The sequence below is a fragment of the Puma concolor genome, chromosome E4 (assembly GCF_028749965.1).
Source record: "Puma concolor isolate L17-30 chromosome E4, mPumCon1.1.hap2, whole genome shotgun sequence".
NCBI classification, from domain to species: Eukaryota; Metazoa; Chordata; class Mammalia; order Carnivora; family Felidae; genus Puma; species Puma concolor.
The window spans coordinates 59,935,630-59,962,049 of record NC_141683.1 but is presented as its reverse complement, the minus strand read 5'-3'; the positions used below and the strand labels follow the sequence as shown (position 1 = coordinate 59,962,049).

Here is a 26,420-nt window from a genome sequence, read left to right as displayed (position 1 = left end):
ACCAGCTGTCCAGCGGTGTGCCCATGAGGTCCCAGAGCAAGGCCAGGCCAGCAGCAGGCCCTTAACCCTCTCCTCTGTTGGGTTCACCTTTGCCAAAGTATAATTTCCTGAATGCTGAAACGTGACTCTTATTCACAAGAGAGATAGATTTTATTCAGCTTGTCAATTTAGATGGTAAAGCTCATTCAGAGAACAAACAACTGGTTATTTATAGGCAATTGAAGAAACAGATGTTAGAATCCAATTGCTAAGTTAGACATGAAACTGATGACCGTTTCACAGGATAATAAAATTGGAGGTTATCCTTTTTAGTGGAGGGAAAGCATTTGCGTTTTCATGAGACAAAACCTATGGGTTACCATGTGCTTTCACGACCCCCCTGGGGCCCTAGCCAGTGATACATAGCACACAGGGTACATTCTCCTGGAAAATCAAATGATCCTTTGACAGCTGGCTGACAGAGCGGTGCTTTGGACGTTGAAGGAACATGCTGTCCTCCTCTTGGCCTTTTTTTACAGGCTTCGGATAATTCTTCTTCACCTGTTCTTCCAGGTGCGGACGAGGGGCTCGATAAAAAGGCGCCCTCCCTCCAGGCGATTCCGAAGGTCTCAGTCAGACTGTGGGGACCTGGGAGGTTTCAGGGCCCCCGAGTCATCCCAGGAGAATGGTGCCAAGGAAGAGAATGGGGATGAGGTGTTCCCATCCAAGAGCAAGGCCCCGGGGTCCCCGCCGCCCAGCGAGAAGCCGGTGGGGGAGCTGGGGTCCCTGGAGAAGCCTCCTCTGAGGAGGACGTCCAGCAGGACGGAGAAGCAGGAGGAGAAGGGCAGGGCCCCGGGGGAAGCCCAGCATCACCAGGAGGCTGTGGGGGGCTCTGAAGAGGAGGCCGGCACCCGTCCAGCCAAGGAGGAGGCCGTTCAACCAGCCCCGGCCTCCAACCCGGAGGCAGCGAACGGGTGCAGGAGCCCCACGGAAGAAAAACCAGCCGGGGAACAGACAGAAAAGTCTGCAGAGGTGAAGGAGGAGAGGGCAGAAAATGAAGAGGGTGAGCCCGGGCAGAGGAGCCAAGACACAAAGGGGCTGGCGGAGGGAGCAGCGGGGGAGGCCCCACCGAGCCCCCCTGGAGGAGTGGAGGGCGGCCACAGCTTTGAGCAGGGGAGAGGCGAGGAAAAGGACGAAGAGGGGGCCGTTCTGGAGCCAGGCTACAACCCCAGCGATGAGGCCCCCAAGACAGAGGTGAGTGGCCGGCGTGTTCCCCTGAGGAGGCAAGGCCGGGGCCAGTGCGTGCCTGCTCACGCTTCCTCGCAGATGAGCTCAAGTGTGCAGAAACACAGGCACTGGGTTGAGGCAAGTTGTGGCAAATGTGAGGGGACAGAGGGACAAGAAAGGAGGCCCGTGCTGTCTCCACCTTCCTGCCCATTCGGAGGTCTGTTGTGCTGTGGGTGTGTGTGGAGACCGAGGTGACTGAGTCAGGGCCCTGGGCCCAGCTCCCTGCCGGAGGGGCTCAGAGATGAAGGGGGCGCACCTTCCCCATCAACTCGGCTAGTGTGGGGGACCAGCAGCTCCTTAGGGCACTCTGAAGAAGGAGGAATGTGGCAGTGGGCAGGGAGTTGTCTCGGGGAAGCTCGAAGCACAGGCAAAGGAGAAAGTGTGTGTGTGTTTAGATCATCTACTCATGGCTAAAATTACTCGCCTCCTGTATTCAATACCTAGGGCTGCCATAACAAATCCCACAGACTTGGGAACTTAAAACCATAGAAATTTTATTTTCTCACAATTCTGGAGGCGTGGGCAGTGTTGGTTCCCTCTGGAGGCTCGGAGGGAAAGTCTGTCCTGAGCCGGTTCCCTAACCTCTGATGGCCGCTGGCACCCCCGGCCCCTCCTTGCTTCTCCCAGCATCTGGCAGCCGTCAGCAATCCTCGGCATTCCCTGGCTTAGGGACCCGTCGCTCTAATCTCTGCGTCTGTCTTCATGGGGTCTTTCCCTGGCTCTATGCATCCCCAGCCCCCCTCCTTTCTCTCAGAAGGACACCAGGCATTGGATGTAGGACCCACCCTAAATCCAGAATCATTTTGAGGTCTTTAGTTACATCTGCAAAGATCCCAGTTTCAAGTAAGTCCACATTCACAGGTACTGGGGGCTAGGATTGGACGTATCTCTGGGTGTGCATCCCACTACGCCTCCCCATCCCCTGTCCCACGATATCCCAGTGCACTCAAAGTAAATCCAAACCCTTTGTGAGGCCCTGCTGCTCTCAGGTGCCCCTGATCCTTCCCCTCACTGTGCTTTAGCCACATCAGTGGTCATTTGGTTCTTCAACTATACCAAGCTCACTCCCTGCTCAGAGCTCTGTCCCGGTTGTCCCCCACTTGGGACGCTTCGGATGTCCCTCGGGCCTGTCTTGACCACTCGGCTACTCTCATCCACTGTTCCACTTTGCCATCACGGTGTGTATCGCTATTTGACACGCTCTTACTTATTTTCTTATCATCTCTCTCTACTTTTTCCCCGTCACCGATCCCTAGCATTTGCCACTAAACCCAGAACATTGTAGTTCTTAAAAAGTATATTTGTTGAGTGAATGAACGAATTTTTAAAAAGGAGAAAACTGCTTGACCCAAAAGAAATAATCTCTAATGATAGAACTAGACATATCAGAGGGGTTGATGTGTTTGGGGGCAGGGGAACTCACCGGGGACCCTCACGTTATTCCCACCCAAGAGAGAAGGTGTGAGTCCCAAAGACTCTTGAGGTATGACCAAGACCCCTCTGGCTGGGCTGTTAGATAAAGATGCTTCACGTTTCTTTAACACCGTCCATTATAAACGCATGATCTGTTCCTGTCACCTGGAGACCTCCACCAGGTGTCCAGAATGCAAACACGTGCCTCGGATATGGACTTTTTTTTTTTTAATGTTTGTTTATTTTTGAGAGAGAGTGTGTGTAAGCAGGTTGAAGGGCAGAGAGAAAGGGACAGAGGATCCAAAGCAGGCTCCGCACTGACAGCAGAGAGCCCGATGCGGGGCTCGAACTCACGAACCGTGTGATCACGAACTAAGCCAAAGTCGGACACCCAGCCGACTGAGCCACCTCGGTGCCCCTCAGATCCTCACTTCTTTTTGACACTGAAGCCACTGAGTCCACGTGGCCACCTGCCAGTGGCTGCTGCCTCTTATTTTCAGGCTAGGAGGCGCCTGTCTTCCCAGGAGAGCTTCCCATCTCACTGGCAGCATCTTCTAGTCTCGAAGGGTTAGGAAGTCACCCTGGTGGAAGAGCTTCAGGGAGGTCTCAGGTAGAGAAGGCTTCCTGCAGAAGCTCTGGGAGCTTTGGGACAGGCTCACCTGGACCTCTCGGGTCACTTGTATCTGACAGCCCTGGGGAGGGAGCTGGGTGCCCGCACCCTCACGAGCGCTCTGCTTCCAAACCCAAGCCCGGGTCCCAAAGAGTAGCTCCCCACCCCCCACCTCTCTGTCCTTCTCCCCCTCCTGACCTGTCACGGGGGCACAACACTTTGGCACCCTTCCTCCAACCCCCTGGTTTTCGAGAGGAAGGAGCTGAAGCTCCAGGAGGGGACATGACCTTGTCCAAGGTCACAGAGCTCAGTGTTGACGTGACGGACACGGGCTCTAGTCATCAGAGTGAGCTACATCACACCGCATCTCTGCACATCCGCGGATTCCTTTATCCCGGGAGGCGTGTCGACTCCCATCCTCTTTGTCCCTGTCAATAATGATGACAGATAAAGAGATGAACAAAGACAAGACGGGAATAAACGTCATTCTTCCCAGGGACGGCAGCCCTATGTGAGGCACAGAGAACGGAGCGACTCCTTCAAGAGAGAGCAGGGGAAGGCCGCCTCAGTAGGCCCGAGGCATCGGCGCTGTGGAGGGTTAACCGCCTGTGACCCAGCCCCTCACAAGTATTTTAACATTTGGTGCTTAAAGAATGAGCCATTCTGGGAACTCCAGTCCTGGAACAGGCTGGCTATATCAAATCACAACACGGGCTTCTGTTTACAGGCAAAGCGCCCCCGGAAAGAGGGCACCGAGTAAGATCCGGCTCCCACATTGTAAATAAACTGAACAAGTGGTTCTCAGATGCTTGTTACGTACCCAGTACCATGCAGGGCGCTCAGGTGATGCCAGAGATAAACTTACCCCAAGGACGACACTCAGGATGTTTGACATCACATTCAAGACTTCGTAGGACCGACAAGTGCTGGCTTCCTCGCTGCCTGGTTCCACTGCTTTTCCCGGGCATTCTCCTTGATCTCTCAGGATTTGATTCGAAATTCCTTTCTCCCTCAGCTGATGAGATACCACCTTCTCCTGGGCCTCCCCTGCCTTTAGAACTCTGTTTACTTTTCCCTCCTGGTTAAGTGGGCAGGTCTCCGAGCCTCAGTTCTTGACCTGTCTCTCCTCACTTGGGAACACACTCCTGTGCTTTCCCTCTTCAGCCCCTCCCTTAGCACCTGTCCTACACTGAGAACTCGGGGGGGTCACAGGGACCAGGTCCATGGCTGTGCTATCCTGCACCTTCATTGCCCTCATTTATTTTGTTTTATTTTATGTTATTATTTTTTATTTTATTAAAAAAAAAATTTTTTTAACGTTTATTTATTTTTGAGACAGAGAGAGACAGAGCATGAACAGGGGAGGGGCAGAGAGAGAGGGAGACACAGAATCTGAAACCGGCTCCAGGCTCCTGAGCGGTCAGCACAGAGCCCGACGCGGGGCTCGAACTCATGGACTGTGAGATCATGACCTGAGCTGAAGTTAGACGCTTAACTGACAGAGCCACCCAGGCGCCCCAATTATTTTTTATTTTAGAGAGAGACAGTGCATGTGGGTGGGGGAGAGGGGTAGAAGGAAAGAATCATAAGCAAGCTCCTTACCAGGGCTCAATCCCACAACCCTGGGGTCATGACCTGAGCCGAAATCAGGAGTCGGACGCTCAACGGACTGAGCCACCCGGGTGCCCCCTTCATTGCCCTCTTCCCATTGACCTCCTCTCTATTAATCTGCAAAGCTAAGCCACCATCGCGCCACCTTCTTTGCCGAGACTCGTGCATGTCACTGTGCAATTCACACGGCCATAATGCCTGGATCTATTAGGAACTCTTACCAACTGGGCTGAGCCAGTCTTCACCCACATTCCTCAGTTACTCCTCCCCCAGCCCCTCCCGCTCTGCAAACGACCTCACCTCCTAGGTGACTGAAAGGAAGAGCAGCCGGGGCGCTGCCTGCCTCAGACCCTCAGCGTGTGAATCCGAGAACAGGTCCCTACTTGCTCAGACGAACCCCCATCTGCTGTGATCTGGCTTCCCCCAAATGCCAGTTGGTGGACATTTTTACAGGACGCTTGTAGAGTGTGTCTGTGCATTTTAAGTGAGGGGTGACACTGGGGATTTCATCCATCCATGTATTCTTCCGCGTTTCTAGCCCCTCACTAGCTCACTGCCTTCTGCCTACAGACATGCTCTGATCTGCCCAGTCCTAAAGAAATAGCCCCCAAGTCTGCCCCTTCCCTATCGCTCTGTCTCCCTCTCATTTGCTTCCCCTTGTGATCTCGCTCCGAACTAAGAATTGAAGCTCTAAGTGCCACCAAAGACTGGTCATCCTCACCTCTGCCAAGGGGCTGATGCTGCCAACCTGCCCCGGAAGCCACCTCCCTCCCACCAGTGTCCGTCAGCGCTGGGCCACCCAGCCAGCCTCCCTCCCTCCCCCTCCTAAAGAAGAGCTGCCACATTCTGTCCTCAGCCCCGGCTCCCACACTCTAGCTGTTGTGTTTTGTGACTGACCCCTAAGGTTGGACCTCACCACCAGCCACTGGGCCGCTCCTGACTGCTTAGCACCAGCCTGGACTGTGTCCCAACCCCACACGGACAGGGCACTGTGCTCGGATGCCTGCCAGCCCCTCACACCCAGAACCAAACTCCTCCTGCTTGCTGTGTCTTCACTTGTATTCTACTGGAACCCAAAGGGTTCTACTGGTTTCCTTTGTTCTCTTTCAGCGTTTCTGCTGATGAGGTACTTAATTTCTCCCACCTCCCTACCTAATCATCTGGGTCTCAGGGAGTTTCCCATTTGGTGCCTTCTGCTGTCCCTTCATCTCCGCCATGGCCCCAGCTCTGCCCTTTCTTGTCTCTGCAGTCACAACCCACTCCGAACGGAATCCCTGGTCTCCAGACCCGCCCTGTACACGAGCACCAAGCTCATCATCCCGAAAATGCCACCTCCGTGGCTACTCTCCTACCGCAAAACCTTTGATCCCACTTGAGTTCACCCTCCTCAGCATGCTGAACTCCCCGCATCCATTCCCTTTCCCCTGTGATGGCGCAGGACTCCAGCCGGCCCGCAGCACCCTGCATTCCACAAGATGCGATGCATCCTCCGCCCCCCACCAGAAATGCCCGCACCCCCAACCGAGGTGACCTTCACTGCTACCCGGAAATCCTCCCACTGAATCTCAGCCTTCCACAGGCCTTCCCCGACCGCCCCAAGGACAAACACCCCCAGAGACTCAGGCACCTCCACTCAGTATAGTGCACTGGGGGGGCCAACGGCACATGCTACCTGATGCCTCGGGTGCGTGCATAAATGTCTCTTTCCCAGCCAGAGAACTCACGGTGGTAAGGCCAGCTCATCCCAGAAGGAGCTAAAACTAATACTTTTGGATGAGTATTGGATAAATAGCTATTTTCCTATCCTTTTACTAAGTATCCACCTTCTCTTTTCGATTCCTTCTGTTCTTGTTGCACTTTTATGCCACCAAAGATCTTGGAGCAGTGTAACAGGAAGATGAAATTTAGTGGGTAAGGAGCTAGGGCAGGAAGGACATGGGAAGTCAGGCGTCAAGGAACAGGCAATGTCACCTAGTAGTTGAGGGCTCAAGCTCTGGTCCTTGGTTTTGAATCCTGACTCCATTACTTCCTAGCTGTGTGACCTAGAAGTCACTTGACCTTTCTGTGCCTTAATTGCCCCACCTGTAGAACAGGGCTAAGAGAAGTACCTAACTCCTGTCGCTTTTGTGAGGAATAAATGGGTTGATGCATGTAAAAAAAAAAAAAAGAAAAGAAAACTACATCAAGCACATAGCGTTATTATTACCGTCCCTTCTACTGGTGGTACAATTATTGCTCGATCTGGCATCCCCAAGGTGTGCTGAGGATTTTCCCCACGCTCTCTTCCTAACTCCTTCTTTCCTCCTCTGTTCACAGGATGACACTCCTGTCCAGGACACTAAAATGTGAAGAGCTCCTTGTGCCTAGTGATGCAGCTGCTGGAGACCTCTCTTTAGAAGTAGCAGCAAGAGTAGTAGCAGCAAATGAAGCCAAAGCAGAATTTCGTGGAGGGTCGGAGGCAGCCTGAAGACAGAGCGTGTTATTTCCAGGTCTCCACGCTGAACGTCCCCTTGCAGACAGATCCGGCAGAGGGCAGCAGCCTTTTATCAGCCTGAGTTTGTGTCACTTACTGGACTTGGTTAAAAGCAGACAAACAAAAATTATTTAAAACAATTTACTGTGGTGACAACTCCCAGGAATACTGGTCAGCTGCGGGGCCTGAATCCTATCCACACCCACCTGTCCCTGCAGCTGACGTCGGAACTGGATTCTGATTTAGCTAATCAGATTTTGTTTGTGTAAAGTGATACCCTTTTTACTGTTCTGACAAGTTGTTACGATTCTCAGATGTAAGTAAGAACAAATTTCAGACCGGCTAGGAACAAAAGAAAATAGTGTCGCTGGAAATATAAATCCGATAAGTTACAGAAGACCTTACATTGTATCAAGACCCAGAGACAACCTCTCAGCTTCATCCAAATTTGAACTGGCCAGCCAGTTTTTAATCCTTGGACTGGAAAGAGATACTTACTGCAACATTAAAAAAATAGGTATCTGTTCCATCCAGAGGGAGCTTTTACTTTTGGGTAGTTTTCTAGTTGTTGGTACACTGGGAGGTGACAGGCTTAGTGGTCCCTCTTCTGCCGAGACGGGGGGGGGGGGGGGGGGGGAGGAGGTGGAGGCAGGGAGCAAACCTCATGGAGAAGCAGACGTCCAGAGGTTTCACGGCTCCGTGTGCTGCATTTGCTGTGTGCAGAGCAAGGAGACCTTAACGATGCCTGCCCTCTGGGCCTGGAGGGATGAGATTTGCACTTCCAGGAGGAGATCTTGAGCATGGAGTAGATCTTTCCTGGGAGGTGCTTTGAGCATCATATTTTGAAAGGTACAAAACTAGAACATCCTTCCTAGATTCCCTGGGAAGCTGCTCTGGTATCAAAGCCCAGGCTTCTCTTTCCAGACTCAGGAGGAGGGTTGGGTCTTCAGTCTGTTCTCACTGGGTAGCTTTCGCTTTAATGTTCTTTGTGGAAAGTGCAGGGGCTTTGCAAGGAACAGGGGCCTGACTACCCGTTCCTTGACTAATACCCTCCTCCCCTCTTGATGCACTCGTGCCCAAAGAGGTCAATCCACATAAATGTTTAATCTTTAGGGTTGGTTCTTACTCAGATTCGAGTATTTCAGTGTCTCGTTGTGATGAGGTAGGTGGGCAGTTGTTTTTCTGGAGGCCTGTTAGACCACCTCCTACCCTGACTCAGAAAATAGTCCTCCAGACAAAGGGCCTTATGTCACTGCTGGTACCTCTGTGTTTTCATCCTGTTACAGTTTTCCTAATGCCAGAATAGTGTTAATACTTGGGATATATATTTTTTCAAAACTATTTTTAAATACATGCATCTTCTAAAACTTGTAACATAGTCAAGCCCAATATTAGAAGTTTTATGTTTCCGCAGAATTTTGGAGAGATGTGTGTTTCAGTTAATTTGAGGTCTATATAATGTGTATCTGTCCATCCAATCATCTATCTATCTATCATCAACAGAGATGTATACCCCCCCCCCCCCCGCAAACGATTATATATGTCTTTGGGTTATTTCTACACGCACGCATATTCAGACCAGAGTTTAGTGAATGTGTGCATGATTATGAGCATGTGTGACATAAAGGGGACATCTGCCACTTTCCTTGACTTGAAAAAGGACTGGAACAGAAAGCATGGGATGTAGATGTGAAGATGAAACTATTTTTTGTCCGGAGCGGCTACACCTTACAGCAGCAGGTGAGTAAGGAGCAATACAAAATGACAGGAATGTGACACTGAAGGAGCAGGTGTGATGGGGTCAGAATACCTTTCTGTCTGCCTGGGTCCCTATTGGTCACATTCCTGAATCTCTTTTGTGAGAAAACAGAGACCCTATTCCCAGAGGTTGTCCTTAGTGATGGGGGCTCTCAGCTGGGAGTTCACCAAGTGCAGGAACCTCAGAACCTCGGGTCCTGCCACAGGCTAGGCCAGCTGGTTATCACTCTGCTTTCCCGAAACAACTCTGATTATGTGTTGCATTTGCAGATCTGGGATCTCAAAGTTGAGGATCAAAGGAATCTATGGCTGTCTTAGGTAGCTCCAGGTCCTTACCGGGCCAGGAAGATTGTGTTTCCTTCGGGCTTCCCTAATAGGCTTGAAAGAAAACACTGGTTCTTCACAGCTACAAGGCTAAAGAAAGGGGGCAGAGTCCCTCCTCCTGTACCTTTGTCATCCAGCTTGAATTTTAAACTGTATCCTTCCTTTCTCCAGAAACGGAGCAAGGAAAAAACCCCGGATGCTTTGAAAGGATATGCCAGTGTTTAATAGGGGGCTGTGACACTGTTTCAGTTGCATGTGGAACCAGATAACCAGATGACCACAAGAAGCCCCGGGGTCTGAGCCCTCCACTCTCCTCACTGAGGTCACCCTGAACCACGTTGGTTTGGGCCTGTGATCAGTAGACTAGACAATAAATATATGTCCAATAAAAGGAAGAAACTAGTGGATAGGCAATCGGCTCATCATCTTCTTTTGATTAAATACTTTAGGGAGTGTAATAGTTTAGTTGAATGAATGAGGACCTTCAGTTGCTAATGAAAGAAGCCCAACCAAAATTGGCTGATGAAAAACAAAACTATATGAATCAACCTCTCTCTCCCTCTCTCCCTCTCTCCCCCTGCCTTTCTCTCTCTCTCTACCTATATACTGAGTAACATACAAATCCATGGATAGGCCTAAATACAACACTCAGTATCAGAAACCTCTCATTCTTGGCCTCTGCTTTCCTCTGTGTTGGCCATATTCCCAACCAGGCTCTTCACAGCCTGCAAACCAATTGGAAAAAGCAGATTATTTTCCGATAACACAGGGGGGGGGGGGGGGGGGAGGAAATCCTGCAAAGGTTTTTCTATAGGCCCCTGTGGATCACATGTTCCTAGCTGAACCAGTCTCTGTGACCAAGGAGATGCAGAGTTCAGATTGGCCAGGCCTGGGTCACATGACACCACCACCCTGACCCCCTGCCAGGAGCTAAGGGTCAATCCTGTGCAATCTGCAAGGACTGTGAATGGGAACAACAGAGCTCAAATGGGGTGCTGTTACCAAAGGGAATTATGCTGGGTAGGCAAACACACACACACACACACGCGCGCCAGATGCGTCCAACAGGGAAAATCCCAGATACACCAAACTACTATTCCATTGTTTACTAAAGAATTAAATTTGTTTTAATCAACTTGATGCTCTATGGACCAGGTAAAAATAGTATGAATAGAATGCTTCTATATGATGTGTGACCAGATGACTTCTGAAGATACCAAGACCACTGAGCAAAATGCAAGCGCTACTCAAATAAAATGGAATTTCTTTTCATAAGCCACCAGTGAAAATGAGTCTCATGATTTCATGGAATAATGTATTGCTTGTCCAGAGCTAACCTGGAGCTTCATGAGGGTAAAGACGATGTCTGTATTGTTCTTCATTGTGTATAGTGCCTCATGCATTATAGGTGCTCAATAAATATTTGTTAAGTAATGAATGATTGAACTGATTTCAGAGCTGGAGTAGGATTATTTTCAACATCCATCGCTACCCAACACCTCCCTTATCTGATACCAGATGCCTGAAATGTCATAATTAGCCCCTGATTCCACTGGCTTCGGTCTTCTTCCCCAATCAAAATGCATGTCCTGAGAGAAGGAATAGTTTAAGTCTCCTTTGTCATCCCAGCTTGGGTTGAGTTGGTTTTTGAGATCCTCCCCAGATGGGGTTGAAAAAAAGAGCAAGGTATAGAAAAGTCTAGGGGCAGGAGACACACTTCTCTCACCTCCCAATATTGCTTGGGGTAACCCAGGTTCCCCCTCAGTCCAGTGAGGTCCCAACCCCAGTGATTATGGTTGCTGAGAAGACGTTTATTCCAGCTCTGCCCTCAAATCCCACAAATCTGTGGGAATTCCAGAGAGACTCCACTGTGGTCAAATGGGGCAGGAAACCGTGGTTCTTTGAGACCCCACGGAGGAGGAGGAGACGAGTATGTTTCATGCTTCTCAGTGAAAAGGGAGCCACCAGGGCAAAACCATCCCCCTCAACAACAGAAGCAAAAAGACTTCTTATTCCTTCTAATCCTGGCAAGTTGTGGGCTTCTCTGTGGGAGCTGCAACACCCTGGTCCTGGCATTGCCAGGGAGATGCCAGGAGGGGCACATGATGCAGAAGGAAGGGGTCGAAATGAGCAAGGGTCCCCCCTGGGTACTCCCGTAAGTAACGACTCTGGCCCTTCATGGTGTAGTTTTACATACAGATTTCAGGAAAGTACTTGAATTTAGGCAAACCTGTCACGTCAGTTATCACACTTCTCAACCGCCTCTTTTTTAAAAGAATGAGTGGACTGGATTGTACTGGAATGTACTGGAATTGTCTGGAATGTACCAGCATTCAGAACAAGACTCTAGGATGATTATATATGGCAGGTACTCAAAATAATAGGACTTCCAACACTGGTCACTCCTGTCGGACTATCTAAGGAAGCCGCAGGTGCGGCATGGTGCCGGGCACGTCCCCATCACAGCTGCCCCTGGCCCCTCAGGGGTGACAGTCACTCACTGACCACCTCTGGAAGCAGCTGGCATGAAAAAGCAAAGGGCCTGCTTTGCATTGCCTCTGATTCTGTATCTCCTGTCTTCCACCAAGCACAAAGAAAGTTTTAAGCCCTCTGTGTCCTTTGTGATTTCAAGATACTCATCCTTATTTTTTTTTCCTCATTATAAAAGCAGTACATCTTTATTTTAAACAACTTGTGGAGGAAAAGAAAAATAAGCAAAAAATTGTAATTCCTCTACTTAGAAATCACTGGTGTTAAGATTTTATGGATTTTTCTAGTTTTTAAATCTGTGTCTATATATGTATATATATATATATATACACACACATATATATATTTGTTTTGTTTTAATTCTTGGTTGTAACAAAATTAAGATCTTACGATATGTAATTGTCTATCTTTCTTCCTTGTCACACACTATCATGAACAATCACACTTTTTGCCCATGGAAACCGTGCACTTCTGTCCTCTTCTCCCCAGCCAGTTAACTTCCAGAGCAAGACCAAGTGTGTATGAAACAGAAGGAAAATAAGAGGCGCTGGTGGAAATGGTGTTCTGGCAGAAGGCAGTTCTTGTCACAATCTAGACCTTGGACTTCTATCCCCTCTAGGACTTCGTGCACTCTCAAAGCTTAAATCAAGTGAAAACTTGGGAGTGAAAACGCTCAGGCCGAGGCAGCTCCAAAGATTCATTTCTGATGATCCAGGGACTGCAAAATCCAGAGGAAGGCATGAGATAAACCTCAGAAAAAGAGTCACCGAGGGGAAACCACATCGAAACCCAGAGATGTGTTTAGTAAAAAGTAGCTGAAGCCACTATGGGATATTGGACTGGAGCCTGGAAAAAGACGCATGTGCGAGCAGATTCAAGTTTCTGTTTGGATCAGGACATGGCCTCCAGTGGTGAAGCAGATCTGGCAGTTGGTGCCTAACCTCACAGGCAGCAAACAAGGCTCGGCACCCAGTCAAGAGTCCAGTCCTGGGGGCCGAGTGAGCAGGAAGGTCCCTCTGAATGGCGGAGCCGTATGATTAAACTGTATTCTCATTTCCAAAGAGTAACCGCATCATGGCAGAACCAACGCTGCACCGCTGAGGTCTAGATTGGGTCCGAATTCAGTGGCACACAACCGTTAATCATAAAATAGGAACCTAAGTGATGTTTAAAGCCGTTCACAGTTTCAAGGCTGGCATCCTCCCAGCGTTATTCTAATCATCTCTTAATGGACCTTCTCTAATCTCCCCATCTTCCTCTCGTGCATCTGACCCCAAGTCAAAGGTATCTTTCTTCCGTCGGACTTCTAGCGTTACCGTCATTCTCAAAAAGCCTCGATGCCCCCAAATCCCTTAAGTAAAATTAAAACATGAAAGCACACGTTTCAAAGTTCTCCAAGAACCACCAGTCCCCTTCTTCCACGCCAGTTTCCACCTTACTTGCTCACCAGCCAAGCTAAGCTCATTGGCATGGAATTGCCTCAAGAGCCGGAGAAGTCGTCAAAGGACAAAAACGGTCACCTCCTTTGACCATGTCACCTCAGGAAACCACCTAGAAATCTGGACAAGGTCAGATGCGTCAGTCAAGTCACATTGACATGGATGAAATGTTGGACACCACTTAGGGTCCCTTACAGAAGAAGGAGATCATGCTGCATTGTCTCGCTGGAACCCTCTGAAGTCACGGCAGACAGCTTAAGGGATGAGAAAGCAAGCGTGGGAAATTCAACAATAACCTTGAGAGCGGACACCGGCAGAGGCAGGAGAGGCCTCCAGCCTTACCTCCCATGGCACCTGGCGAGGGGAAGGAATGAGCCCCAGGAGGGGGCTCCAGCTCAGGCAGGGCAGAGTGAGCCCCGCGAAGGCACCGTCTCAAGGAGAGGGCAAAGCGGATCGCTCAGGACTCTGCTGAGAGCTCCTCCCGCCCCGCGGTCACCCCTGAACCCACCGCACCCCGAACCTGTCCTCAAACTGCGAAGGAGTTCGAAGCTCTGAAACCTCGGCTCAGGAGGAGGAGGATAACCTCAGACAAGGAGAGGGTGTCGTTAAAAGTCTGACCGGCCATCAGAGCAAATAGAGGGCTTGGCCGGGCTGCCCTCCTCCGCCACGTCCTCGGGCAGGGCTCTGGGATCACTACGGGGCCAGATTCGGTTAGGAAAAAGGTTTTTTAGTTTTGCTCTCTGATTTGAGGGCTTTTCACTTGTGTCCCTCCGCCCCCGCCAAGGGCGTGAGCTCAGGCCCTGACCTTCAGTCACTGAGAGATACCCCAAGAGCCCGCTGGCCTCAGGAGGAAGGGAGAGGGGAAGAGCAGAGAAGCTGGGGGAAGCGGGGAGCTTCCAAAGGGTGAAGGGGCAAGAACACTGACCCCTCGGGAGAGCTGACAGCTACGGAGCAACGGCTGCCATGAACCCCGACTCAAAGGAAGCTTGGGGTCCTGAACCTGGCCCTCCGCAGCCCTGGGAAGAGGCGGGGCGCCGGGGGCGGGGCGCCGGGGGCGGGGCGAGTCGAGGCCCCGCCCTCCCGCAGCAGGGGGCGCCCCGGCCGGAAGTCCTCCAGGCCCCTGCCGCCGTCTGGGCGCCTCTCGCCTCCGCCCCACCTGCCGCCCCTTCCGAAGCCTTTCTAGCCCACCGCCCCGAGCGAGCTACCTGGCGTGTGGGGCCTGCGTTCCCTTTGCAAAGGGAGACCCGTAGTGCCTACGGGCGGGACGTGGCGAACATCCTGCGAGCTCCGTACCTGCAAGATCTTATAAGCAGCCCTGGGAAAGTTAGCTCCTAACCCTCCTCCGGGGTTTCTTCCGCGCCCGCTCCGCCCGCCTGCTTTCAGCAGCGGGCTGCCGTCCGAGGGCACGAACGGGAGGCTGAGCCAGGCGCGACGGTCCCCTCGCGCCCAGCGAGCACTGACGGCGGCGAGACGCTGCGCGGCCGACACCCCGCGGGGCCCCGCACCCTCCCAGCCGCGGCCTCCGCGCCCGCCGCTACCGCCGTGTGCAGCGTAGACCCGGGCGCTGGGTGGTCTGGCTGAGGCGAGAGGGGTTCCGAGGCCCACCGCTGCGGGTGCACGGTCCAGGCGGTGGGAGAAAGGTCGCAGGTCGGGTCGGCGGGAAAGGCGACGAGAGGCGGGGCGAGGCTGAAGGGAGGCGCCGGGAACCGCTCTGCCGAGAGTGGCTCGTTGGTCTAGGGGTATGATTCTCGCTTCGGGTGCGAGAGGTCCCGGGTTCAAATCCCGGACGAGCCCAGGCTTTTCTTTCTTTCCCTCCGCACTTTACACTTTCATTCTTTTTTTCTTACTCACACGTATATGAAACAGAGTGCTCTGGTCCCTTGAGCTCGAATGTTGATTCCCCCAATTTTAAGAAGCAAGAAATCGAATGGGATCCATTCGTACCAAATGGCCACGGTGCGTCGGAGAGCAAGGGGGAGAACCGCTGTACCCTTACAGCACGCGCGCTGGGAAAGAGAGGCGCCTGGTGCAGAGTCCTGGTCCCCCCAACACCCCGCCGCACGTGGGCAGGGCGCCGAGCACTGGTCGGTCCGCGAGAAGGGGCGCGCCGTCCACCTGCCGACGCCCAGCACCCGGCCCGCGGCTGGACGGGCGCGGGGTGGGGCGTGGTTAAACCACACCTGCGGGCAACCGAGAACGGAACTCTGCGTCCCTTGCCCACGCGCGCGACTCGGGAACTGGCCGGGGTAGGGACAGCGTTTCCAAAGTGTTAAAATGTCTTCAAACTTCTACGTTTTCACGTTGTCTTTTCATGGTATCGGGTGTAATGTTAAAAAAAAAAACCCAAAACCTCGATTTCGTGTTTTGCACCAACATATACTTATTGCGTGTATTGCTCTAAGATTCAGAAACTTTTTAATTCATCAAGGAAGTTTTTTAAAAAGTAGGGCTCGTCCGGGATTTGAACCCGGGACCTCTCGCACCCTAAGCGAGAATCATACCCCTAGACCAACGAGCCGATGTAGTCTCCCGCTGCCGGCTATACTAAAGGAAGGGAAAGATACTTTTTCTGGCGCCCCCAAGTGGTTATTTGCATATTGTGTCTCCAGCGTCCGTATGGTTTTGTGTTCTAGAGTTTTCTATTTTCCTTTTTAACTTTTTATCTTTGAGAATCCGACACAGAAGAAAACAAACGGTCTCGCTACCAGCGTAATATTTACCTCTTATTTCGAAAACCGTCAGTCTGTTTATATTCATCGCTAATAGATCGCAGTGTGTCTGTTGCAACGTCCCTGTGGCAAGAAAATCCTAGACACTTTCCCTTACCGTGTTCTGGACCTTGCGCTTTCTAATAATAGTAAAATTGTCGGTTTCAGGACTACCTTTTACCCTAGGGTTCAAAATGCCACCTTTCCAAGCCTTGTGAATTCCCATTGTGTTTTTACTCAAACTATTCTCTTCGGCTGGAAAATCTCTTTCCTTTCGGATAAATCCCAAACTCTGACCTTCCCGGGGAGATCCTGTAACATATTAAAATCAACTGTATGTGGCATAGAACTGGGGTGCAGTCTTGTCTCCTCTAATCATGATTTATTGGAGGACAAGATGCCAACACCAACACTGAAATCTGTATAACTGGCAACCAATTGTGTAATTCATTATAACCGGTGTCCGATCGTCCCGGTATCTTTTATGGCATGACTTGCTTACTATATTTTAAATTCTTAAATATTTAGTATTTAAACTTATGCCAACAAAGCTGGTGCTCAGTAATTGGCGAACTGGTTTCAAGTTCCTTAACAATACAGATCTTGGTAAACTGTCTCTCTAACAAATAACAAACCAGATCAGCAACAAGTGGAAGGGTGGCTCCCCTAAATAGACCTCTTCATTTGTTTTATTTCATATCAGTGCATTCATTCATCTGATTGCTCAACAAACAGTACAATACTATGTACCAGACACTGAATGGTCAACTTTCTTCCTATGGTTTTTGATTTTATTAAAGCCCCAGGACAGGACCCATGGGCAGGAAGAGCCGCCAAGAAGTTTCTATTTCTCATGAGAATGAGGAGCTAAAAATTATGACTTGTGAGATAAAAAACTGTCGCCACTTCGGATTTCTGAAAACCTCAGTTTCTACAGTTCCTAAGGTGTCTCTGTGTTCTCCTTTCCCGCTTGAATTTGCTATAGTTATTACTGTTTTCAGGGTTTTTTTTTTTTTTTCTTACTCCTATTTAGCTCCAGGGATTGAAAAAGTTTGTCTATTACTCTTCAGGCTCCATCGGAGTATCTCACTTGCCTCTCCCAACGATGCAGGAAGACCGACAGTAACAAAACTTCAGAACATCGATTGCCTAACCCACAGTGATAAATATCTGTATCCTGGTGAAGGAACACCTGTGACCTGTGACCCTCTGCAAGGGACATTCTTCCCTTGTAGGTTTCTGTGAAGCAGAAGTGGGGTCCAGGGAGGCAGAGGATCTTAAGGAGCATTTTCTCCCCGTCACAGTGAATGAAGAAGCCTGGTGACATGTACTTCTACAGTCAACCTCTCTCTAAGGACCCCCAATATTCTTGTTACCCCAATTTGGTGCCCAGAAATATCATAGACACTAGAACTCTAATTTTCAATATTTTCTAGCAAAAAATGCAACCCTTCTGAATTAAGCCATCCTGGCAATAGAAATGTCAATGAAATTGATTCAGCCTCAGGCAAATCTTTTTCATGGTGGCCTGGGATTCATCTTTGACTCTGATATCTATTTGTGAATAATCCGATTCTCAGTGTTCCAGAAACCTCTTGCTATCGCGACCCACAGATCACAGTGTTCCAATGCCTCTAGAAACAGATCTTTTTTTTTTTTTTTATTTAAAAAAATTTTTTTTTTCCAACATTTATTTATTTTTGGGACAGAGAGAGACAGAGCATGAACGGGCGAGGGGCAGAGAGAGAGGGAGACACAGAATCGGAAACAGGCTCCAGGCTCTGAGCCATCAGCCCAGAGCCCGACGCGGGGCTCGAACTCACGGACCGCGAGATCATGACCTGGCTGAAGTCGGACGCTTAACCGACTACGCCACCCAGGCGCCCCTAGAAACAGATCTTAAAAGACAAGTAGGGAAAGGACGCCAGTGAGAATACGGGAGGTGGGGGAAGATTCTGCCACAATCACAAATAGCTGTGTGAAATTTTGGTGTCTGTCACCCTCTTCCTAATTTCTCCCATTAATTCCAGCCCTAAAAAATTCTGTCTGTATATACTTGCCAGCACTAGATGCTCCTGAGTGCCCCTTATCTTTTTTTTTTTTAAGTTTATTTATTGAGAGGGGGAGAGAGAGAGAGAGCAGGGCAGGGACAGAGAGAGAGGGAGAGAGAGAGACTCCCAAGCAGGCTCCACACCAGCAGCACTGACCCCGACGCAGGGCTCTAACTCATGAACGTGAGATCATGACTTGCACCAAAACCAAGAATCAGACACTTAACCAGCTGAGCCACCCAGGCGCCCCACAAGTGCATTTTTTGTGCACTGCATGGAAAAGGAAGTCTGTGAGCCGATGGGCCTGTGTAGATAACTGTTATCAGAAGGCCTCTGTGCATGACTTTTTCTTATTATTGATTTTGTGGGGAAAGTTCTCCCCCAAGGAGCCCCTTCTTTTCAGAGGCAGTCATCCAGAAAGGATCTTTCTGACTTGATTGGAAGTCCTCAGTGGATTCTGATCGTATTGCCTGGACTGCTTGAGCTGGTGAAGGGAAGTTTCCAGGAGGAGGAAAGCAGTATGGGAAGACAAGGAGGTTTGTTGAGTGAGGATCACGGGCTAACCAATAATGATTGGAATCCAAAGGTTTTGGGTTTGTTTTCCCATTTACTTTCTACAGCAGGATCAGACACCACAGTGTAAGGGCTGTGGCTCAAACAACCTCGCATGATTGTTTTTTTCTTTGTAACTTCACTAGATCAATTTAATAAACATTCACCCATCTCTTCATCCGACAAATATAATGCAGACATAAATTGCATAGGGAGGGTTTGCGACTTGAATGGGTGGTAAGCATAGGCCTCTTTGAGAAGATAACATGGCAGCAAAGGCTAGAAGGTCAGGAAGGTGTGAGGCAGGTCCGTATCTGGAAGAACCAACTGGGTAGAGGGGGATAAGCCAGTGCCAACACCCTGAGACCTGAGTGTACCTGAAATGTTCCAGAAATAGCAATGGGGAGAGTGTGGCTAAGAGGAGGGGAGCAAGAGTGAGAGTAATAGGAGACGAGTGTTGCTGTGTGCCAGGCTCTGTCTGAAGGCCCTGGGAAAACATGGGACCGTATGGCTAGTCCCCCGTGTCCCTAGAGGGGGACCATTTTATATGGGAGACAGACAGGTAAGTAGATAATAGCAAGCAAGCGCTGATATGATACTAGTAACATTTATTGAGAACGTACCGCCCAATACGTTACTCCCATGTGTGTTTGCAAAGACCCTGAGAGAGGAATCCTATTCTAAAACCTAAAGACGATGCGTTAGAAATCAGAAGGAGTACAGAACTGTACCGGATGGCAGTGGTCAAGTGCACGCAGGGCGGCGTAGGTATTAGAGACTGCGGGAAACCTCTCTAGAGGAACTCACCCTCCACTTATATTCTGAAAGACGAGAAGATAAACTTTGACCGTCAAGGGACAGAGGGAGGCCTGAAGCCTGAGGAAGCAGCGAGAACAGAGCCCTGCGGGCGTGAAGAGGCAGGGCTGGAGCTGAAGGCAGGTTCGGATTGCACGACTGGAGTGTGGGCTGGAGGGCACAGGGCAGGGGCTCGCAAACGCAGTCTGCAAGGATGTGCACGCCGGCCAAGGTGTTTGGGCTTCATGCTTAGGGCAATAAGGAACCGATGAAAGGCTCTAGAAAGTATGTGAATGGGAAATTCATTCTGTCCGCTTTCAGGTGGAGGCCAGCCCCCTGCGAAACAACTCATAGTCAAGGTTTTCTCGTTTGTTCTCTCTGGCCTGGTTTTCCTACCTGTGGGGGGTGCACACAGGCTTTGGGGGACCGGAGAGAATGCCAAGGCATGCGGGGAGAAGCTGGCTGGGGCTTGAAGCCAGGGAAGAAGGGAGGGGGGCTGCTGTGCTCAGCCCGGGGGTGGCCAAATCCGGGTGTCATCCAGGAGTCCCAGCAACTAGTGCTCGGATAGACAAGCCCTCTGACTTTTCCAAGCAGGTGACGTCTCAGAGGTCGTTTTTCCCGTGTACTGTAGAGCACCTCACCGCCACGGCAGCCTCTCAGGCTCCGTGTAGCCCTTCTGCGGCTTCCCTGGGCAGCAGGCCTCGATATCTAATTGCCTTCTGGTTGCCCATGGTGTGTTCTCGGCATTTTAAGCTATGTCCGAGGCCCAGCTCGTTAGCCGTCCTCACAGACCGGTTTCTTTTCCTTGGCTTTTATTTTATGTATATATATATACACATACATATATATATATTTTATATATATGTATATATATGTATGTGTATATATATTTATTTACATATATATGTATATATGTTTATATATAAATATTATATATTTATATTTATATATGTTTATATATAAATATTATATATTTATATTTATAAATATATATATTTATATTTATATAATATTTATATTTATAAATATATATTTATTTTATATATTTATTTACATATATATGTATATATGTATATATATTTATATATAAATATATATTTATATTTATATATTTATATATAAATATTATATATTTATATTTATATATATTTATATTTATAAATATTTATATTTATATATACTTATAAATATATATATTTATTTTTATATATTTATTTACATATATATGTATATGTATATATATTTATTTACATATATATAAATTTTATTTTATTTTATTTTTTTCAACGTTTATTTATTTTTGGGACAGAGAGAGACAGGGCATGAACGGGGGAGGGGCAGAGAGAGAGGGAGACACAGAATCGGAAACAGGCTCCAGGCTCTGAGCCATCAGCCCAGAGCCTGACACGGGGCTCGAACTCACGGACCGCGAGATCGTGACCTGGCTGAAGTCGGACGCCCAACCGACTGCGCCACCCAGGCGCCCCTATAAATTTTATTTTTAATAAAAAGTTTTATTTATTTATTTTTATTTATATATTTATTCATAAATTATTTATTTATATAAATTTATTTGTATATATATTTATATAAATTTATTTGTATATATGAATTTATTTATATGTATATTATTTGTATATATGAATTTATTTATTTATTTATTAATTTACATCCAAGTTAGGAGTAGATTCCTGAATGCCCCTTACCCATGTAGCCCACCCCGCCTCCCACAACCCCTCCAGCGACCCTCTGTTCTCTATATTTAAGAGTCTTTTATGTTTTGTCCTCCTGCCTGTTTTTATATTATTTTTGCTTCCCTTCCCTTATGTTCATCTGCTTTGTATCTTGAACTCCTCATATGAGTGAAGTCATATGATATTTGTCTTTCTCTGACTAATTTCACTTAGCGTAATACCCTCTAGGTCCATCCATGAAGTTGCAAATGGCAAGATTTCATTCTTTTTTGATTGCTGAGTAATACTCCAGTGTATAGATATACCACATCTTCTTTATCCATTCATCAGTTGATGGAAATTTGGGCTCTTTCCATACTTTGGCTATTGTCGATAGTGCTGCTATAAACATGGGGGTGCATGTGTCCCTTCAAAGCAGCACACCTGTATCCCTTGGATAAATGCCTAGTGGAGCAATTTCTGGGTCATAGGGTAGTTCTATGTTTAATTTTTTGAGGAACTGCCATACTGTTTTCCAGAGTGGCCACACCAGTTTGCATTCCCACCAGCAGTGCAAAACAGACCCTCTTTCTTCGCATCCTCGCCATCATCTGTTGTTGCCTGAGTGGTTAATGCTAGCCATTCCAACAGGTATGAGGTGGCATCTCATTGTGGTTTTGATTTGTATTCCTTGATGGTGAGCGATATGGAGCATTTTTGCATGTGTTGGTTGGCTATGTGGATGTCTTCTTTGGAGAAGTGTCTATTCATATCTTTTGCCCATTTCTTCTCTGGATTCATTTTTTGGGTGTTGAGTTTGATAAGTTCTTTATAGATTTTGGACACTAACCCTTTATCTGATATGTCATTTGCAAATATCTTCTCCCATTCTGTCAGTTGCCTTTTGGTTTTGCAGATTGTTTCCTTTGCTGTGCAGAAGCCTTTTATTTTAATGAGGTCCCAATAGTTCATTTTTGCTTTTGTTTCCCTTGCCTCCAGAGACATGTTGAGTAAGAAGTTGCTGTGGCCAAGGTCAAAGAGGTTTTTGCCTAATTTCTCCTTGAGGATTTTGATGGCTTTCTGTCTTACATTTAGGTCTTTCAACCATTTTGAGTTTATTTTTGTGTAGGGTGTAAGAAAGTGGTCCAGGTTCATTTTTCTGCATGTTGCTGTTCAGTTTTCCCAGCACCACTTGCCAAAGAGACTGTCTTTATTCCATTGGATACTCTTTCCTGCTTTGTCAAGGATTAGTTGGCCATACATTTGTGGGTCTATTTCTGGGTTCTCTATTCTGTTCCATTGATCTGAGTGTCTTTGTGCCAGTACCATACTGTCTCGATGATTACAGCTTTGTAATACAGCTTGAAGTCTGGAATTGTGATGTCTCCACCTTTGGTTTTCTTTTTCAAGATTGCTTTGGCTATTCGGGGTCTTTTCTGGTTCCATACAAATTATAGGATTGTTTGTTCCAGCTCTGTGAAGAATGCTGGTGTTATTTTGATAGGGATTGCTATTTTATACATATTTTAAAAGTTCATTTACCTATTTTGAGAGAGACAGAGACAGAGACAGAGAGCGCAAGCAGGGGAGGGGCAGAGAGAGAATCCCAAGCGGGCTCTGCACTCAGTCCCAATCCCAAGAGTCAGACACTTAACCAACTGAGCCACCCAGGAGCCCCTCTTCCTCAGCTCTTAGTTTTGGTTGCCTGGTTATCACCATTCTTTACTCAGGCCAAAAACTAGAGGTTACACCTGTCTTTCTGGATGTGTCATGTGTCTTTGAGAACCACTGCCCCTGTTGGCCTTGGGTTTCTCCTTTATTCGCCCTTCTCTTCAAGCATTAAAAAAACCTCTAGTACCAGGGTACCTGGGTGGCTCAGTCGGTTAAACGGGTTGAACGCCCTGCTTCGGCTGGGGCCATGATCTCATGGTTCACAAGTTCAAGCCCTGCACGGGGCTCTGTGCTGACAGCTCAGAGCCTAGAGCCTGCTTCACGTTCTGTGTCTCTCTCTCTCTCTCTCTGCCCCCTCCCCTGTTCACACTCTGTCTCTCTCTCTCTTTCTCAAAAATAAATACAAAATTTAAAAAAAAATCTAGTACCTGTTTGTCCACACTGGTGGACTGTGCACTTCTTGAGAGTAAAGCCTAGGTGTTCTACAGCTATAGCACATAGTAGTTACTCACTGAATGCATTTGTATTCTATTCAATGGACATTCCAGACACACTTCATTAGGATCTTATAGGGCAAAGTGTCATGCTTTTTTAGTTTTCTCTCACTAATGCTAATTATTATGAATTTGCATACAAGGTTGGGAGGCTAAAACAGCAAAAATATCAGGACCGGCGTTTATAAAGCTGACTTTAGACAAAACCCAAAATGAGAGATCGCACTTGGGTTTTCTCACCAGGCCCCACTCTTGTCCTAATTGTCTACGTTTCGTTCCTTCCTTCACTCCATCGCGGCCCCCCTCCCCCCCCCCCCCCCCCCCCCCGCCGCCAATCTGTATTCTTCCTTTCCTTCACTTACTCTCAACTTTTCATGCTTCTGTTCCCCCTTCTGTGCCCTTCTTGGGTATCTCATAAGGACCCTTCCAAACACTCTCCAGTACTTATTGGGCATCCACTGAGTGGAATCCACTGTTCTGGGCCAAAGTAACCAAGTTGAGCAGAGTCGGCCAAGGCACTTCAGAGTCAGAAACTTCCCCACGCCCGCTTTTATTGACAAATTGAGGGACATTTAGTGTGCAAAAGGGAAAACAAACAAAAAGCGCATTCATTCGTGTTCCAAGCAGCAGGAAAGAGTTCCCAGTTTCCACCCTTTCTTAAGCCAAAAGGAGTACTCCTAAGAGGAGATCCGGGCAAGATGGAGACTTCTTTTAAAGCTAGATTTCTCCAATTGCGACACATAAATTACCTAGTCGAGGCAAAGGACAGGCCTCGCAAGGGGCCAGGCGGGAGATGTGCTCCATGTGGGCGACCGAATCATCCCATCATCCCATCGTCCCCTTCATTCTATTTTCTTTGTAAATGAACTGCTGCTTTCCCTTTAGGTGAGGCTCCAGAAACCCAGAAGGGCTGACCCAGAGGCGAGCGCAGACCCGGCGAAGACCCGCCGGCCAGGAGACACTATGCAGAGATCTGCTGGACTGGAGCTCCGAAGAGGCAGAGGAGACGGCGGCCGGCGGCCGGCGGACGGGACACTGGCGGACACCGGAGCAGGCGGCGCGCCGGGCGGCAGCCAGCGCCGCCCAAGACCCAGGCCTCCAGCGCCAGGAGAAGGAGCCTGGGGTGGAAGCCTGGGTGGGACCGGGGGGAGGGCGGGCCTCCGGAGCAGGGGGCGTGATGGGCAGTCGGTGTCCTCCAATCGCATCCTGGCGAGGGAGCGGGGCCGGCCAATGAGCGGACGGCTGGGGCCGGCGTGGGGGCCAGGAGCGGGGAGCGCGGCGTGGAGGTGCCAGCGGGCGCGGGCGCGACGAGGCTGGAGCCCCTGTGGCGAGCCGAGCCGAGCGCAGCGGGGACGGGGACCCAGGGCCGCGGCGGCGGCGGCGGCGGCGGGAGGACGATGGCAGTGCCCGCCGGGGCCGAGGCAGTGATTGCAGCCCCAGCCCGCAGGCGCTGGCTGTGGTCGGTGCTGGCGGCGGCGCTCGGGCTGTGTGAGTGATGCCGGGGCCGGGCCGGGGTGGCGGGGGCCTCGCGGGGCGGGCGCCCTTCCCTCGCGGCAGCCGCGGGGCCCTGCGCGCCGGGCGCCGAGGTGGGGAGGGGGCGCGGCCTGCGCGCTCCGGGGCCGGGGGAGCGCGGAGCCTTCCTTCCTCCCGATCCCTGCGCGTGCGGGAGGAGGGGCGAGCTCCCCACCTTGCTCCTTCCTGGGGGGGCTGTCGGGACCGCGGGCCGGCGGGGTCTCCTGCCCTCCCCGCCTGGGGACCCGGGGTCGCCCGGGCCCGCCTGGGATTCCCGTTCGGGAGCCCGGGGTTCGGGCGCTCTCCACCTATGCGAGGTGGCGGAAGGTGGTAGGGCTTTCATTTGCAAGGCCTTTGTTGGGTTGTTTCCCCGCTTTAAGCGAATGTTTGGTTTTACCTTGTAAGTTCCATTTCGGGTGCTCTCCGATCCATTTTTTAAGGCTCGTGATGGAAGAGCCCTGGGGTCTCGTGCGTCTCGTGTGGCTTGCAGAGCACCCACCGAGGGGACATTTAGATTACCTCTGCTTCGGAAGCAGAGACTGGGAACATCACTGGAATACTGGAATGAGCTGGCTTAAAAGAATTTGGTCAAATACGTAATAACTCCAGGCATAGTCACCGCAGTTTGTCAAGACACATTAAAAAGCCCGTTTTTCCTTTTCCCTTTTTTTTTTTTTAAATGACCCTTTTTTCTTGCTTAATTTCATGGGTCAACTTAAGGTAAACCCCAGGCTCGATTTATGGCATTGGGTGAGTTGTTTTATGGACATCTGAAGTGTTGGCCATAGGACTTTTTTGTGCTGTTGTTCAAAGCGGCGTTCTTGCTGCCTCAGAATGTGGTTAAGTAATGGTTACAGAGAGGGCCAGCTCCTGGGAAACCACGTAGACTTTTTCGTTTCTTTTGTTTCTCAAAATACCAGTTGCATCACAGTGTCTGAATACAAGTTTACTCAGTAATTTCTTCCCTGGAAAAGTCTTCAGTGTAATCTTCCGAACCAGGAAAACTTACCATTTAGCCACTGATCCCAACGTGGTGAAGTATGAACGTAGAAGTGTCACCCTCCTTGAAAATGTACTTCGTATGCATAAGACAGTCCATTCCGTGTAAATATCTCTAGTGAGGGGGAAAAAAAAAAGGTTAAAAGTGTGTGTGTGTGGGGGGGGGGGGGGGTTGTTGGTGATGATGACAATGTTTGTCTTTTAAGTAAAGGCAGGAAATAGCCTAAAACTAAGGTTTGTCAGAAAGCTCGGGTGCTTCAGACAGAATAATTAGGCACGAGAGGTCAGACATTGTACTGAGGACGTCAGGATGATCTTAATTAGACTGAAGGTACTAAAAGAAGCAGAACTGAAAACCTGAGTATTCATGGATATTAATATGAACAGATCATCAGAATGAGAGCTACATTTATCTCGGATGTACCCAGCTCTTCAGTAATGAAAGGTGCATACTGATGTATGAGTGTCAGCAGCTAAGGTTAGCTTAATTTTAGAAAACGATTGAATGCTGCTTCTTGCCAAATCGTCTTTTTCTGGTCATGGACGGTGTACGTAACAGTTCGTTTTTATAGAAAACCTTC

At 49.3% G+C, this 26,420-nt stretch overlaps 2 protein-coding genes and 2 non-coding genes across 8 annotated transcripts in view; 3 read left to right on the top strand and 1 right to left on the bottom strand.

Moving 5' to 3' along the window:
• Nucleotides 1–10,889, top strand: part of RCSD1 (RCSD domain containing 1) — a 75,666-nt gene extending 64,777 nt beyond the window's left edge. For 4 of the 5 annotated variants that reach the window (XM_086693709.1, XM_086693708.1, XM_086693711.1 and 1 more), the window contains 2 exons: nucleotides 553–1,233; nucleotides 7,217–10,889. In XM_086693709.1, the coding sequence (XP_086549835.1) occupies nucleotides 553–1,233; nucleotides 7,217–7,249 (714 nt within the window). In that variant the 3' untranslated portion in view covers nucleotides 7,250–10,889. The remainder of the gene's footprint in view (nucleotides 1–552; nucleotides 1,234–7,216) is intronic. The other variant, XR_015245985.1, reaches the window with a different exon arrangement.
• A 4,217-nt stretch (nucleotides 10,890–15,106) lies between these two features.
• On the top strand, nucleotides 15,107–15,178 carry TRNAP-CGG (transfer RNA proline (anticodon CGG)). The gene has a single exon. It is a non-coding gene; the product is annotated as a tRNA-Pro (tRNA).
• Nucleotides 15,179–15,830: 652 nt separating this feature from the next.
• TRNAP-AGG (transfer RNA proline (anticodon AGG)) lies at nucleotides 15,831–15,902 on the bottom strand. The gene has a single exon. It is a non-coding gene; the product is annotated as a tRNA-Pro (tRNA).
• An 8,686-nt stretch (nucleotides 15,903–24,588) lies between these two features.
• The window catches only part of MPZL1 (myelin protein zero like 1), a 65,607-nt gene continuing 63,775 nt past the window's right edge, over nucleotides 24,589–26,420 (top strand). Inside the window, exon 1 of the mRNA XM_086694296.1 lies at nucleotides 24,589–24,816. Coding sequence (XP_086550422.1) covers nucleotides 24,726–24,816 — 91 coding nt within the window. The 5' untranslated portion in view covers nucleotides 24,589–24,725. The remainder of the gene's footprint in view (nucleotides 24,817–26,420) is intronic.